A 16,186-nucleotide genomic window follows, 5' to 3' on the forward strand; every position below is an offset into this window, starting at 1 on the left:
TGACTTTAATGAGTTTTATGCAATATTTCATAAGAGTTTATGATGGACTGTTGGGTCCAATTAGAGCAGCTGTTACTTTATTTAAACGGATTTATAATGGTCATAGAAGAATTTGATGCATTTTATCCCAACATAAATTGATCAATTGGGACGACACAAGCTATTTACATAATTACTCAGTGGAAAAGGTATAGTCATGTATGTTCAAAAAGGCTAAATTATCACACCAGACAACGCATCAAAGATGAATAATACGTAGAAAACTTCCCTGTCTCCCAAAACATCTTCCAAAACCACATGCCCAGTCTTTTTAACGAACTTCAGAAATCAACAATCTCTTTACGTGCTAGAAGTTTTAAAGAAGAAAAAAGCATACCTTTAAAACTGCAATATATTTGTGCTAATCGGCGGCTCTGAAGAGAGTGAGCAGCGATAAGAAGAGATTGATCACGTCGAGGTAGAGGGACACGGCGGCCCAAATATACTGATCGTAAGTGTAGCGTTTGATCAGATTGTCCGTGTCGTAAATGATGTAGCCGCAGAAGATGATCGCCGCGAGCGCCCCGTAGATCATCAGCGATAGTTTCCCCAGTGGGAAGACAAGCTGCATCGCCAGAAAAAAAATAGACCCAGAAGAAGCATGATGAAGTTTAAAGAATCTAGAATACGAAAAAGAAACTAGAGAAATAAGAACAAGAACAACAGCAGCGAAATAGAAGAACCAGAAAAAATGGACCCAGAAGAGATAGATGAGTCTTCAAGAAGCTAGAATATGAAAAAGAAACTAAAAGAAGAACCAGAAAAATGGAAGAACAAGAAAAATGGACCCAGAAGAAGCTAGATGAATCTTTAAGAAGCTAGAAGAAACTAAAAAAAGAACAACAACAACAACAAAATTGAAGGAGCAGTAAAATAGGCACAGAAGAAGCTAGATGAAGCTTGAAGAAGAAAGAATATGAAAAAGAATCTAGAAGCAGATGAAAAACAAAAAAAATAGAGGAAGCAAGAAAAAATAGATCCGGAAGAAGACAGATGAAGCATGAAGAAGCTAGAATAGGAAGAAGAAGAAGAACAGCAACAACAACAAAAATTAAGAAACAGAAAAAATAGACATGGAACAATCTAGATGAAGCTTGAAGAAGATAGAATATGAAAAAGAAACCAGAAGAAGAACAACAACCAAAAGGAACAACCAGAAATAAAAAATAAATGAAAAAGAATCTAGAAGCAGAAGAAGAACAATAACAACAACATGAACAAAAATAATAGAAGAACCAGAAAAATAGACCCTGAAGAATAGATGAAGCTTGAAGAAGATATAATATGAAAAAGAATCGAGAAGAAGAAGAACAAAACGGAAGAAGCCAGAAAAAATTTCCGAGAAGAAGATAGATGAAGGAAGAAACTCGAAGAAGAAGGGTCAGAAAAAAGAATAAACTAGAAGAGACTATGGAAGAAGGGTGAGAAAATAGAATAAAATTCCTGCTAGATGACACTTTAACTTTGAACAGAGTAGAAGAAAACAGAAGAACAAGAGGCTTGAAGAAACAAGAATTCATAATAACAACAATAAGAACAATCAGGCGGAGGAGAAAGGAGAAAGTTACCTGGATAAATGCAAAGACAATGATAACGAGAAGAGAAGCGAAGAGGAAGGGGCCAAGGAACTGGAAGTCATGCCCTCTCTTTGCCGCCCAGAATGTGTAAAGAGTCAGACTAACAACGACAACGGAAGTTAAAATTGCAGACTCCAGGATCACCTTTCCTGCAATTATCAACATGGGTTAGTGATAATTTCGTTAATTTCCGAGGTAATTTTGCTGAAACTTTGGTTTAATTTCAGGGTTATTGCCATGTTTACCGCTGGTGAAGGCGCAGGTCAAGCCTATGCAGAAGCTGAGGGAGATGGTGAAGATGGCGAGCAGCAAGAAATTCAGCGGGTGGCGTTGGTGATAGTAATACAGAGGAAATAACACTGCAAATTAATTAGAAGAATTAGATGATAATAATATGCAGAAGAAGAATCAGAGGATGATGTTCTTCTGTTTTTGTCCTGAAAAACTCAACGAAAGAGAGAAGGAGAGAACGAAGGATTTAAAGATGAATAAATCGAAGGCGACGAATGAAAATACAAGTTGGTGATGAGTTTTTTTTCCTTAAAAGTTTCGGATTAATGCAGAGAAATGGTGAGGAAAGAGTGAATGAACGAACAGATTATGATCTAATCGGGATCGGTGATGAGTTTCTTCTGAAAGTTTCCAGAATAATGGAGAGAAATTGCGAGAATGTAGAGATTTATAGGAGAGGAACACGAACATTAACGAAGAGAATCGCAGGTGATAAGTTTCTTCTGAATATTTTAGGAATAATGCAGAGAGATATCAAGCAAGGAGAGAACGAGCATGCAGGTCGCGATGAAATCTTATTTCTTATTGCAGATTAAATTTTCGAAAAAGAGGAAACAAGAGACTCATTCGTAACGAGTTTTTTTCTGAAATTTTCCGGAAGAGTGCAGAGAAATTTCAAGCAAGAGGAGGAACATGCAGGGTGCAACCAAACATGATCAATACGAGTATTCCAGATTAAACTTTCAACATAAGGAAACATGATACTGATTCGTAGCGAGTTTCTAGCAAAACTTTCCGGACTAATGAAGAGAAATTTTGAGCAACGAGTGGACGACCATGCAGATCACGATCAAAAATGATCAATACGAATATTGCAGATTGAATTTTGGAAGACGGATTCGTAGCGAGTTTAGTTTCTTGCGAAAATTTCCGGAATACGGCAGATAAATTTTGAGCAACGAGTGGTCGAGCATGCAGATCACGATCAAATATGATCAATACGAATATTGCAGATTAAATTTTGGAAGACGAGGAAACATGAGAGTGATTCGTAGCAAGTTTAGTTTCTCGCGAAATTTTCCAGAATACGGCAGAGAAATTTTGAGCAACGAGAGGACGAACATGCAGATCACGATCAAATATGATCGATACGAATATTGCCAATTAAATTTTGGAAAAGGAGGAAACAAGAGACTCATTCGTAATGAGTTTCTTCTGAAAATTTCCGGGCGAAATTTCGAGCATGGAGAGAGGGAACGTACAGATCAATATCAAATATGGTGAGTAAGATTATCGCAAACTAAAAAATCGAAAACGAGGAACGAAGAGACTCAATCGTAATTAATGTCCGGAATAATGCAGAGAAATTCCGAGCAAGGAGAGAACGAACATGCAGATCATGTTCAAATACAGTCAATGCGAACATTGCTGATTAAAAAATCGAAAACGAGGAACAAGGAAACTCATTGGTATTGAGTATCTTCAAAAACAATTCGGGAATCATACAAAGATATTGCGAGAAAAGAACAGGACGAACAAATACGAAAAAATACAAGAATTGAACTACGGAAATCGAGTAACGGCAACGAAACGAAAGAAGAGGCTCAATCGTAAGTAATTTCCGGAACAATGCAGAGAAATTCGCTCAAGGAGAGAACGAACATGCAGATCATGTTCAAATACAGTGAATGCCAACTTTCTGATTAAAAAATCGAAAACGAGGAACAAAGAAACTCATTAGTTCTTAGTTTCTTCAAAAACAATACGTCTATAATACAAAGATAATGCGAGAAAAGAACAGGACGAACAAATACGAAAAAAAATACTAGAATTGAACTACGGAAATCGAGTAACGGCAACGAAACGAAAGAAGAGACTCAATCGTAATTAGTTTCCGGAATAATGCAGAGAAATTTCGAGCAAGGAGAGAACGAACATGCAGATCATGTTCAAATACAGTGAATGCGAACATTGCTGATTAGAAAATCGAAAGCGCGGAACACTGAAAACTCATTAGTACCGAGTATCTTCAAAAACAATCAGGGAATCATACAAAACGAAGAGAAGAATAAAAAATGAGGATCCAAATACGAAAAAATATAAGAATTGAAGTACCGAAATTGAGTAGCGGCGAGGAAACGATCGAAGATCGTACCGATGAAGGGGAGGAAGAGGAGAAAGATGAAGAGGCCGAGGCCCGCGCCGGAGGAGACGAAGAAGAGCGAGACGGGACGGACGAAGACGACGACGGAAGCGACGGCGATGGTGAGGAGAAGCTGGACGGCGAGGATCGAGTACACCTTCCGAATGAATCCCCAGCGAAGTAGCGGGCTCTCCATCATCGTCGGATACAGCGCCGACGGCTGAGATTCCCCCCCTTGCTCCACATCCCCGATTTTGCTTCCCGCCGCCCCGGATTGCCACATTTTCGATTCCTTCTTTTTTCTTCCTCTTTTTTTCAATTTCTTCTTCCTCTTCTTCGACGATTTCTTCTTCTTCTTCTACTTCAAAGATTTCTTCTCCTTCTTCTTCGACGATTTCTTCTCCTTTTTCTCTCCTTCTTCGATTTTGTCTTCGAGTTCTTCTTCTTCTTCTCCTCCTTCTCCTTCGATTTCTTATTCTTCTTCTTCTCCTCCTTCTCCTTCTCCTTCGATTTCTCCTTCTTCTTCTCCTTCGAATTCCCCTTCTTCTCCTCCTTCTCCTTCGATTTCTTCTTCTTGTTCGATTTCCTTTTCTTCTTCTTCTCCTTCGATTTCTCCTTCTTTTTCTCCTTCGATTATTTCTTCTTCTTCTTCTTCTTCGATTTCACCGACGATTATTTCTTCTTCTTCTCCGATTTCTTCGTCTCCTCTGATTTCTTCGACGATTTATTCTTCTTCGCGATTTCTTCGATTTGTTCTTCGTTTCAGGCCGTAGGTTCTCGAAATTTCTTGCAGAACCGCCACGTAGAGACACGTGCGGGATCGAGGCACGTGCGGTGGGGGAGGGCCCACTATATCCACTCCCATTTTGTGGGCCCGCCCGATATTTGTTACACTTTTTTGGACTATTTTAATGCTTTTCCTTTTAAATAAATAATTTAAATGTCAATTTCTTCTTCTCTGAAGCTCCCAGTCGACGCACGTGCGGGTTCGGCACGTGACGTGGGTGGGAGCCCAGTATATCCAATTTCAATTTTGTGGACCTGTCAGATATTATTTAAAAACTTTTTAAAACATTTTTTATTTGTTTAAAATATTTCTTCTGCTCTCTTTTAGACCTCAGGGATCTGATCAGATCCATTTGTACTGATCTGATCAGTTTCAATTTTGTGGACCTGTCAGATATTATTTTAAAAATATTTGGTTAAAATACTTTTTATTTGTTCGTTTTGTATTGGATTTAAATACTCTATCCTAAAAATAGATGTGATTGCCCTACTCTCTCTGTCTCTCATACTCTTTCTCAGTCTCTCTCTCGCCTTTTCTCTTGCTTGCTCTCGCTTTCTCTTTATCTCTCTTTCTCTTTCTCTCTCTGTCTTAATATCTCTAAAGGTCATTCTCTTGCAGTCCCTCTCTTTGTTTGACTTGTTCAAACTGTTTCAATCTATCCAAAAATATTTTTTTCAGTTTAATCTCAAACGTGCACAGAGTTTGATTGAGTGTTTTAATCAGATTGAATGGAAGTGCATTTAGATCATTTGACTTGACTACTCAACACTATAAGGAAATCACCAATGTCTATTGTCCTGCTGCTAATTTTTTGAAGGGGCAAAATTGTGATTTGGCATCTTTATGCCTTGATCTTGTGTGCCAAGTAAGAACAGCAGGCTTTGTTTGAAAATAAAGGAAGAAGAAATAGTGTGTCAGCCCCACATAGAGAACATTGACTAGTATATTCCCACAATAACATTAAGTAATATATTTACAAAGTTGTGCACACCTAAAACATGAAGGTAGCCTTGATATTTCTCCTTGGCCTTGTGTCAGATGTGAAGAGAATGCACCAACCCACGTTCCTCTAGGTCATCTCTTCTGACCCATAGACAAACTATCAGCTTTGTCAATGTCCACTCGCATCATTTGTGCACTTGCACTTGCTTAGGTCTGGTCTAGATTTATCTCATCTCATTGGCAACTCAATGTCTAATTCAAAGAAAAATTCAAAATTAGGAAAAATGTGTGTCGGGTGGAAGTATATTTGGTTAAAATGTAATTTTAAAACATAGTGAGACTCTTGAATTTCTTGGTGCCTAAGTAATTTGGTTCAGCTATTCACAAATCAAACAACAAGTGCAACAAAAATATCAGTATTTAAAATTCAATACTTGATGGCAATAAAGTATCTTAACATCCCCACTGATTTGATTTCAAATTATCTAAAGATTAGTGTACATAAATACATGTGAAGAGAAATATATATTATAATTTTTTTGTTTCACATGTTAATTTTGTCGTGTGTGATCCAAATTGAATGTATGTTATCTCCCATGATCATCACAAAGAACACTGAACACTTATCAATCTCATATATTTGATCGGAAAATGTACCAACTTAAATGTTACCATATTCGTAATGAGATGATACTAGAATTAACCCTGAGACCAAAATATTCTCTATGAAGAACTTCAGCTACTAAGCGCCATGCTGCCAAGTCGGAGGATCAAGGATGAGGTTCATGTGTAGTGGGGAGGGGGAAGGGGATGGGAAGCTTACGAGCAGGGAGTCGTTGAACAGGAGTGAGAGCTGGAGCATAGAACAAGAGTGGGAAAGGATAGTGGGGAGGGGAAGCATGGGCAGGGAGGGTTTTAGAATTTAAGTTTTTTATCATGAAAATATTTTATAACTAATACATTAAATATTGCATGTCCTTGGTAGGGTTTGAACCGTGAACCAAATTTGGAGCAGAAGTCCCAGTATGTTCCGGTCCTACTAAACTTTGGTTCAAAATGAACAACCCCACATGCCAGTACCAGATATGTGATATCAGAATCCACACCAAAAATCAGTAAAGGGATATCAATATATTTCCAAAGATAAATATGTTGTGAAATGAATTTGTGCTCTATAGTTTAATCGTTGACCAAGTTCAACTGGACTTGGAGTGTGATGAACAGAGCCGATCGTTTATCGATATATTTATATAGAAAAATATGTTGCGAAATGAACTTTGCTCTATAATTTTTATTGTCGACCAAGTTCAACTGGGCTTGAAGTGTGATGGGCCAAGCTATTATAAATCAAATTGGATTTCCACAAAGTTCAACATATCAATCTTAATTATTTATTCATTAAATTCATTTTCAGCAATGCAGAAATTTTAAGGCTGGGCTCATCAGGTAGTGTAGAAGTCCTCCCCAAGTAGGTCAATTTTTTACTACCTCAAACTCATGAGGCAGTGTGCAGAAATCCAAACCACCCACCAACCCAAATTGTCCCTGTACAAAAAATCCTTGTCAAATGCAGGTGTCCCACATGAGAATGCCAGAAAATACCTAAATTTATTAAATTTTTACCCAAAAAAATGTTTGAGGAAGGATTTGAACTCACAATCTTATCAGGCATTCATATATATGAGTCATATTTATTTTTCTTATTGTTTGGGTGGTCAGAAATTTAATCTCCAAAAAGTATGTTTGACAAAGGAATTGACTACACAATCTCATTTTTCTGGTGACTAATGTCATGCACTCATCCATACAAGTCATATTTAGTGTCAGTGATTATGAGGCTTCAAATAGTTTGAAAATATCCCCTCAAAAAAAATTAATTGTTTAACATACTCTTGTCAAATGTTCAAAAGTACAAATTGAAGTGGGCCAAGCAATTTGGAGGTTTCCAATATATTTTTAAATAATCGTTAAAAACATTTTTACTTATTTAATATAGTTCTTGTTTTTAAACGTTCAAATCAGTATAAATAAGCCTCTATTCGCGGCAAGTTCAGTACAGAACCGATTCTATAACTGGCGCGAACGATTTCGAGGTTTCCCATCGAGGTAATCTTGATCCGTTTGCGTACTCTCTTTCGTTGTTTCCGATGTTGATTTTCGTCATGGTTCGTATTTCTGTAGATCATCTCTGTACATAAATTTTGTCGGTATTACTCATCGCTCTCTGCGATTTCATTGTGCAATGCCCTATGTAATTTGCTTAAATGCTGATTCTACCTTCGTTTTCCATGTATTTTTTTGGTAATGACCTATGTTGCTTAAATGCTGATTCTACCTTCGTTTTCCATGTATTTTTTTGGTAATGACCAATGTTGTTTGTATGAATCGCAGATGTACGCCCAAACATGTAAAAGAATGAAAACGTGCCAGTGCGGCAAATCCTTTCATGATCATCGTCTTCACGTGGCAAATGAAGCCTCTGAAGTTGAAGAAAGTGCGTTTGCGCTTGCTGATCTATTTGACGATCTTTCGGAAGGTAAATACGGCAGTGTTACTCAAGAATACGAAGAACTGCACATCAGATTGATGCTACTGCAGAACTACTTCATTAAAGTGATGTCATTGCAAACTGGGTCCCCAGAAAACGTGAACAGAAGTGTGAATGTTGCGGTAGATCTTTGTGGGATTGCTCCTGAGAAAGCTGTAGTTGAAGACCTATCTGCTGGTGAGAAAACCAACTTTGCTGATTCTCATGAACAGGCTAAAGGATCGGCAGCAAACGAGCCTATATTAATCGATTCTGATGACGACGTGGAACTTTCCCTAATCGCAAACTGTTTGGCTGAGGATACCTTTCGCCCTTCTGTCTCACATTATCCTCCAATACTGATAAAAACAGAGAAGACAGAAGCCAGTCGAAACATTCTTGCAACATCTGCTCCGGTTTTTGATCATGTGCAGTGTAACTCAAATTTGAAATCTTGCGGGAATATACAGGGAGCTATGAAAGAAACCGTATGTAGTTTTCTCCTATCTGTTACTTGGATTTCATAAATTTGCTTAATCGATTAAGACTTTTCAATTGCTGTCTTGGCCAAGGAGAACTTGTTCTATTTACTGCAGATGCCCAGTGACTTGTCCTTAGATTTCCGTCCTAATCTATAAAGAAAAGTTGCATCCTATGGCTCTGGAAGATGAAAATTGTATCTTAGATTTCACATTGCTATTTTAATCACGATATTCATTTACTGTTTGACTCATCATATGCAATTTGGTTAGGAACTCTCTTTCTTTGGCCTTCCATTGTATAATATATTGTTTTTCGGGCTGATCACCGTGCTTGGTGATCTTCCCTCCTTTCTTTCAAAAAAAATATATATATTTTTCTCACATAAGTTATAGCTTCGATGCATTTGAATATACATTACTGCATCCAATTGAAACCAAGGCCTTGGGATCAGCTATATTATATTTTAAAGTTATGATAAAAGAGAAGAAAACATTTCGTGTTTTTACTGAATGTTTCTGCCTTTATTGCTGCAAAATAAAAGATTGTGGCAGGCTTTATGCATCGACGATGCATCTGAAGACACTACCACCGCAGTTGTAAGAAATTTGTTTCAGCCATTTTCCTTTTTTGGATGAAGCAGAGTATCTGATAAGAGGTGCATTGTTTAAGGGTCAAATGTTTAAGGTGTTTGGATTTCTTTGGTATTCTTTCTATTGGAGTGGCAAAGCATTTCCTTTACTTTTCCTTGAAACGTCATGTCAGATGACCTATTTAACATCTTATTTTATAAGGAAAAATAACGAATTCAGTTGAATACCTTAATGATTAGAATCGTCCACAATATCTGAAAATATATTTTGTTGTATTTGGGTTTATATATAAAAGTGAAGATTTCAGTGTACTCAAGACCGTGATCTTCTCAACATAAGGTAAACACAATTGTGGAAAATCCTGCAGGAGAACAAGAATAATGGTGACAGGAGTTCTGCAGGGGCCAATGAAAAAGAAAAGGCCACTGAAACTGGCCCTTGCCCTGATACTAATTCTTCAGACTTCATTACATCAGATCCTGAGGTTGAATCTGATGCCATCGGAGTACAAGATGCCATTGGAGTACAACAAACCGAAAGCTTGGGAGAACTGTGGAGAGCTATGTCTTTTGCTGTTGAGTTTTCCAAGGTACTTCGCTTCATTATTTTCATAAGTCCAATGTTCTCCTGTTGAACTAAATTTTCTTTTATTCTTGATGTGTTTCACACTTTTATCTATCAATATTTTTCACACTTTATTTTTCAGAATTTTTTTTCCTCAAGTGATTCACCTAATGAGAGAAGATAAGACTGATGTGGAAATATAGTTAAATTTAATTTTTATTTATTTTTACATGTATTGTAATTTAAAAATAAATTAGGAAAAGGACGTGCATTGAGGAGTATGTCGAACGGAGGAAAATGAAAACCATACCAATAAAAATGCCAAAAGAGATTTCCGCACCACGTAAATTTTATTTCCAAGAAAAATGCTATTACTTTTGAGAAAGAGAGATAGCCAAAGCAAAATACGATAACTTTCACTAACCGCAACTTCACAATCATTACATGGCCCCTAAATTACTGTTTCCCATCGTTTGATCTTTTATTTCACCGATGTTTTTCTATCCTAGGGTGTAAGTTTTATTCCCGTGTGCTTGAAATCCGCCAGCTTTTCTTAGTATCTATGGCTTATAGATCAGGGAATAGTAATTTAAAGGATTCTCTTAAGCATGCGTATTTGAATCAAACTACCTTCAATACTATTCCTTTTGACTTTATTTTCCCCATCCTTTCATCAAAGTTTTAAATCGTAGCCATGCATTTTGAATTATCCTCTTCCTTTTTCTAAAATTAGAATCATGTTTCAGAAATTTTATTAGTCTATCCTGACCATTTCTTGAGGGTGTTTTCTTAAACGTGATATCACACTCGCTGTTTTCTTTGCAGGGAAGTGCTCCTGACAAAACCTCAGATTCAGAAACGGTAGTTAAAAGCCCAAAAGTGTGTGAACATGACTATCTTCTCAAGGATGACATCGGCTTGGTCTGTCAGAAGTGTGGCATTATTAAGAAGAGCATTTCAAATATCTTTGACTTAGTCTGGAAAAAGGTGCAATCACTTGCCAATTCTTTCTAAATCTTGATGCATATTTTTGTGATCTTTGCTCTTCGTGATCGAATAACATCTTAAATGCTAAATCTTCTTGCCTTTGAAACAAAGTTAGCTTGTTTACAGTTAGTATGTCGTACCACCTAGGTTTGATCTTTCAAGTTAGAAGCTATAATTCAATATTGAATAAGAAGTTTAAGATTTGTTTTTTCTTCTTAATATGATTTCATATAAATAAATGGATTACGTTTTTTTAATATGACTCTGTATGGATCTCAGAAAACGAAAATACACAACAATCAGTGGTCTCGAGCACCAAAGGAAGAAGACGTGGATATCCCCATTCCCGACACCATTGCAGCATCTGTGGAAGGATCATCAGAAGCAAAGCTTTCGATCCATCCCCGTCACCGCAGCCAGATGAAGCCACATCAAATCGAAGGCTTTGAATTCCTGGAGAAGAACTTGGTGGCCGAAAAGCCAGGGGGCTGCATCCTAGCCCATGCCCCAGGATCGGGAAAGACAATGATGCTCATTTGCTTCATTCAAAGCTTCTTGGCGTGCTTTCCATCCGCCCGGGCCCTTATCATTCAACCCAAGGGGATATTGCACAACTGGAAGCGAGAATTCCGGCACTGGCAGATCGAAGATATTCCCCTTCTAGACTTCTACTCTGTGAAAGCCGAGGGTAGATCTCGGCAACTTGAAGTTTTAACATCATGGGAAGAGAAAAAAAGTGTTCTTCTCTTGGGTTATAAGCAGTTCTCCACCATAGTCACTGATCTTACAGATGAAGTTGGTGCCGCCTGCCGAGAAAGACTCTTGAAGGTACCCTCAATTCTCATTCTCGACGAAGGGCATACCCCGAGGAATGATGACACGGAGATATTTCTCACTCTTGCCAAGGTTCAAACCCCTCGGAAAGTCATCCTCTCTGGCACTTTGTTCCAGAATAGAGTGAAGGAGGTCTTCAACATTCTGAACCTCGCCAACAGGAATTTCCTAAGGAGAGAAAACTCTTTGGCTGTGATGAAGCGCGTACTTAGCCTAGCCCGTCGTTCAAAGGACAAGAAGAGGGGCCGAAAGGCCGACCTCGACTCTGCTTTCTTCGAGGCCGTGGAGGAGACCTTGCTCAACGAGGATGATTCTGCTTCCAGAATAAGAGTCATAAGAGACCTTAGAGAGATGACCAAGGACACCCTCCATTACTACCGAGGAGATTGCTTAGAAGATTTACCCGGCCTCGAAGATTTCACTGTGATGTTGAAGCTGAGCCAGAAGCAGAGAAAACTCTTGACTGATGTAGAGAGCTATGAGAGGTTTAAGGGGTTTGCAGTTGGGAGCTGTGTCTATGTGCACCCTTGTTTAAAGAATTTTGCATTCCAAAGCAAGACGACGGTCAAGGCGAGAAACAAAGATATTGACGATCTCTTAACTGCAGTGGAGGTTGACGACGGGGTGAAAACAAGGTTTCTGTTGTCGATTCTGGCCATGGCAGACTCCGCCGGAGAGAAAGTCCTGGTCTTCAGTCAGTACATTCTACCGCTGAGGTTCTTGGAGAGGCTGCTCATCAAGAACAAAGGGTGGCGGTCCGGGAAGGAGATTTTCATGATCTTCGGAGACATGGATAACGAGGCCAGGGAACAGACAATGGAGAAATTCAATAACTCTACCGACGCAAAGATCTTGTTCGGATCAATCAAGGCATGTGGGGAGGGAGTTTCTTTAGTGGGAGCATCAAGAGTGGTGGTGTTGGACGTGCCTCTGAATCCTTCAGTGTCGAGTCAGGCGATTGCTCGGGCTTTCCGGCCGGGTCAGACTAAGAAGGTGTTTACTTATAGACTTGTGGCTGCCGATTCGCCGGAGGTTAAGATCCATGATGTTTGTTTTAGAAAGGAGGTTATTGCGAAGATGTGGTTCGAGTGGGATGAAGGGCGTGGGAACGAGGATTTTGAGCTCGAGAGTATTCGGGTTGAGGATTGTGGGGACTTGTTCTTGACACATATTCCCTGTGCTGGGGATATCAAGGCTTTATACAGGAGGTGTCTCTCTTTCACTCTCGCTCTCTATCTTTTTTCTTCTCTCTTTTTTTTTCTTCCTTAATCTCTCTTCTCTCGTCTCTCTCTCTCTCTCTCTCTCTCTCTCTCTCTCTCTCTCTCTCTCTCTCTCTCTCTCTCTCCCCCCCCCCTCCCTCCCTCTCTCTCAATGCCTCCCTCCCTCTCTCTCTCGTCTCTCGTCTCTCTCTCTCTCGTCTCTTTCTCTCTCTCTCCCTCCCTCCCTCTCCCTCCCTCTCTCTCTCTCCCCCTCTGTGTCTTGGTCTTCCCCTCTCTTGTTCTGAAGAAACTCATCAGTATTATCTCTCCCAGGTGAGACATCTGCACAGATGGAGGAACAGTGGGGGGAGTCGCAGTGTAAATCAGTAGGCTATTTTTTGTTCATTCAGGTAAATTAATCCGCTTATTTTTATTCCAAGTTGGTTTCTCTTTCCCGCTCTCTCCTCCTCTATCTTTCTTCGTGTTTTTGTTTCATATTTTCCCTCTTTCCTTATTTTTTTTCTTACATTTCTCTGTTTATCTGTTTCCCGTCTCTTTGTTCTTAAAAGCCTAATCTGTATAATCTCTCCCAGGTGAGACCTGTACAGATTGGGACGGAGAATAGAGAAGCGCAATGGTAAATTTATTTATTTAGGTAATTTTGTTATTGGCAGTTTTTTTGGAATTATATTTTTCTGCGGTTAGCGCATGGATCTCAATATGATGATTACTACCTTTTGTCTGTACAAATATACTTAATTTCTGTATTCCATTACTTTATTTATCTGAATATGTTTTCATTACATTGCTACGCATGAATTTTGATATCACCAAATCTTCTATGTTTGCATCTAGAGATTTTACTAACTGCCTTTCACTTGGATTTAGTGTGTGGTAATCAGATGATGGTGAATCACTTAGTACTTTTCTTCTGTTTAGTGAAGAATTTTCAGGAACTTGACTTTAAATTGTAAGGCCCTTAATATTAATTTTGATAGTTTACTATCAATTTAAAGTTTAAAAATTGGTTTTGGCTTGGCTAAAATATGTCCTGCTCTAAGGGATTTATACTCTCCAGATGTGTGTACTTTAACTGAAGTTGGTGGAAAGCATAACATTAAACTGAAGTTCCGAGGGATATCCCCAGTATGATTAGATTATGCATTTTAGGTTGATTCCAGATGTGCATACTTTAATTTACTGTCTCTCGACTGTTCTACCCCTGCATCTATCTCTCTCTCTCTTTGTTTATCTATTTCTCTCTCTCTCTCTGTATATCTATTTCTCTCTCTCTCTCTGTATATCTATTTCTCTCTCTCTCTCTGTATATCTCTTTCTCTCTCTCTCTCTCTGTATATCTCTCTCTCTCTCTCTCTCTCTCTCTCTCTCTCTCTCTCTCTCTCTCTCTCTCTCTCTCTCTCTCTCTCTCTCTCTCTCTCTCTCTCTCTCTCTCTCTCTCTCTCTATATATATATATATATATATATATATATAGAAGATTCAGACGAGCGGGAGCGAAGAAGCAAGGAATTTATGAGCAGGCCCGGAAGCAGTGAATATATGAGGCGCGAGGAGCGTGAAGATTAAGATGAAGACGAGCGAGCGGAAGTCGAAGATGAATCAGAATGAAAGGTTATGTTTTTTTCACATAAATAAAACACGCGACGGCGCGACGGCGCGACGGCGATAGCATATATATATATATCTTCAATTTCTCTCTCTTTAGAATGGTCTTGCTTTCGTCATCAATGATTTAATGTTCTGCATTAAGAGAAAACCAAAATTTTAAATGGTTAGATATTTAGTAATGGGAAATTGTACACATTTATTTCACAGATACTTTACATGTCCATAAGACTTAAAATTGGAGTGCACCTATGCAGACTTGAAGTAAAATGATAGTTTTTGTGGGGGCTAAATTAATAGTTTATCCACCACGTCCATCCAAGTCATACAAATTCATCTTCACTGTGGCGTTGAATGGTGGTCTTGAAATTGCCTTGTCATCTCTCACAGTTTTAGGCAGTCTATAACGACACATGGCGAACAACATGTCTGCAGAAAAGTAAATGGATTAATTTTTTTCATTGAAAGAGGGGATCAAACATGATTAATAAGAAGTAAAGTAAAACCATAAATGTCATGACTGGAAGTGATGTGTAGCATGTATCAATCATAGCAATCAGCAGATTCCCCTTGAAATTATGGATACAAGAAATCAGTCTAATTTTCTAAATGTATTCCTTTGGCAAAAAACTCATTACCAACATGTTTTGCTGTAGGACAATGAATCAAATAGAATAGGCTTATTTGAACATTGATAGTAAATGGTTTTCCAACTTGCGGCAAATAATAAGAAAAAGATAAAGCATACCAAAAAAGAAAAGTTCGATTTAAATTTGATTATTATATTGCCACCGGCGTGCTGTCTTTAACCAAGCAGATAATGATAACCAAAGTAAACTATCACAACTTACATCAAACGCTTGAACGAAGCAGCAACGGTATCCCATAGACTGCCCTCCATTTGTTCCCCCCCCCCCCGTTATTCTGTTACATGAAATAGAGAAAACTAAGAGAAAGAAGCATGATTGCACACAAGACAAAAAGTGATTGAACATAACTTACCAACACATAAGCTGACATCATCGTTGTAGTCATCATCGGAGTCTGAGGAGTATTGGTCTTAACGACGAAACCATGCTCGTAACATCATCAGCATCTCAACTCTCTCTACATTTAGGTGTGATCTTCAATATGTGATGATGCCTCAGCAGACTGAGAAAAGTCGCTCCACCGGTGCGCTGGTCAGGCTTATGACAAGAAATTGGAACACAATTTTTTATCAAATGTGGAAAATATCGTGTGCTGACCTCCTTCCACCAGCTATACGGATTGTCCTCATCCTCGCTGCATGGGATGTTGAGATACTTCCCTAACTCTTGTTTGGGTGTGGAGTGTGGTCACTGATGATTGTTCTTGCACATATATTGTTGTTTGGGGTAACATATTGTGGTGGACGTCGACCTTCTGACACTTGTCCTTGCTCCGAGTAACATCCAGTTGTGTTTCAATCTGACGTGTAGTCCAAAAGACTGCCAAGATAGGAAAGCACATCTTGGCAACATAACGGATCCACAACCTCTATTTGGGAAAACATTTCCAATGTCACTGCAGTAGCAAATGTTTGATGGCCCCAAATTGCATATTACATCAGCTTAATATGTGTAACACTACTTGCAGACCTTAATGCATCCCTCCGCTTTAATTCCAATGATGCCCTT

At 38.6% G+C, this 16,186-nt stretch overlaps 2 protein-coding genes across 3 annotated transcripts; one reads left to right on the forward strand and one right to left on the reverse strand.

Annotated features, from left to right (window-relative positions):
* Positions 1 to 252: 252 nt before the first annotated feature.
* On the reverse strand, positions 253 to 4,728 carry LOC144707948 (protein LIFEGUARD 4-like). Its single transcript, XM_078581229.1, has 4 exons — positions 4,003 to 4,728; positions 1,862 to 1,975; positions 1,608 to 1,765; positions 253 to 604 (listed from the first exon to the last, which is right to left on the reverse strand). Exons 1-4 carry the CDS (start codon positions 4,271 to 4,273, stop codon positions 401 to 403), a joined length of 747 nt encoding a protein of 248 aa, XP_078437355.1. The 5' UTR covers positions 4,274 to 4,728; the 3' UTR covers positions 253 to 400.
* Positions 4,729 to 7,774: 3,046 nt separating this feature from the next.
* LOC144707946 (protein CHROMATIN REMODELING 35-like) lies at positions 7,775 to 14,590 on the forward strand. Of its 2 annotated transcripts, XM_078581228.1 has the most exons (8): positions 7,775 to 7,825; positions 8,111 to 8,734; positions 9,687 to 9,908; positions 10,709 to 10,870; positions 11,150 to 12,912; positions 13,237 to 13,313; positions 13,497 to 13,540; positions 14,398 to 14,590. In XM_078581228.1, the coding sequence occupies exons 2-6, from the start codon at positions 8,111 to 8,113 to the stop codon at positions 13,238 to 13,240; spliced, it is 2,775 nt and encodes a 924-aa protein (XP_078437354.1). In that variant the 5' UTR covers positions 7,775 to 7,825; the 3' UTR covers positions 13,241 to 13,313; positions 13,497 to 13,540; positions 14,398 to 14,590. The 2 variants fall into 2 exon arrangements, with proteins under 2 accessions (XP_078437354.1, XP_078437353.1); XM_078581227.1 differs by lacking the exon at positions 14,398 to 14,590 and having other exon boundaries at positions 13,497 to 13,706.
* The last annotated feature ends 1,596 nt before the right edge of the window (positions 14,591 to 16,186 follow it).

This window comes from Wolffia australiana, chromosome 9 (genome assembly GCF_029677425.1).
Source record: "Wolffia australiana isolate 7733 chromosome 9, ASM2967742v1".
Lineage (NCBI taxonomy): Eukaryota > Viridiplantae > Streptophyta > Magnoliopsida > Alismatales > Araceae > Wolffia > Wolffia australiana.

Coding starts and splice junctions, on each gene's coding strand:
- LOC144707948 (XM_078581229.1), bottom strand. CDS start 4,273: ATGTGGCAATCCGGGGCGGCGGGAAGCAAAATCGGGGATGTGGAGCAA. Junction 1,766..1,861: donor GACCTGCGCCTTCACCAGCG/GTAAACATGGCA, acceptor TGATAATTGCAG/GAAAGGTGATCCTGGAGTCT. Junction 605..1,607: donor TTGTCTTTGCATTTATCCAG/GTAACTTTCTCC, acceptor CTGGCGATGCAG/CTTGTCTTCCCACTGGGGAA.
- LOC144707946 (XM_078581228.1), top strand. CDS start 8,111: ATGTACGCCCAAACATGTAAAAGAATGAAAACGTGCCAGTGCGGCAAA. Junction 9,909..10,708: donor TTGCTGTTGAGTTTTCCAAG/GTACTTCGCTTC, acceptor TTTTCTTTGCAG/GGAAGTGCTCCTGACAAAAC. Junction 10,871..11,149: donor TTGACTTAGTCTGGAAAAAG/GTGCAATCACTT, acceptor TATGGATCTCAG/AAAACGAAAATACACAACAA.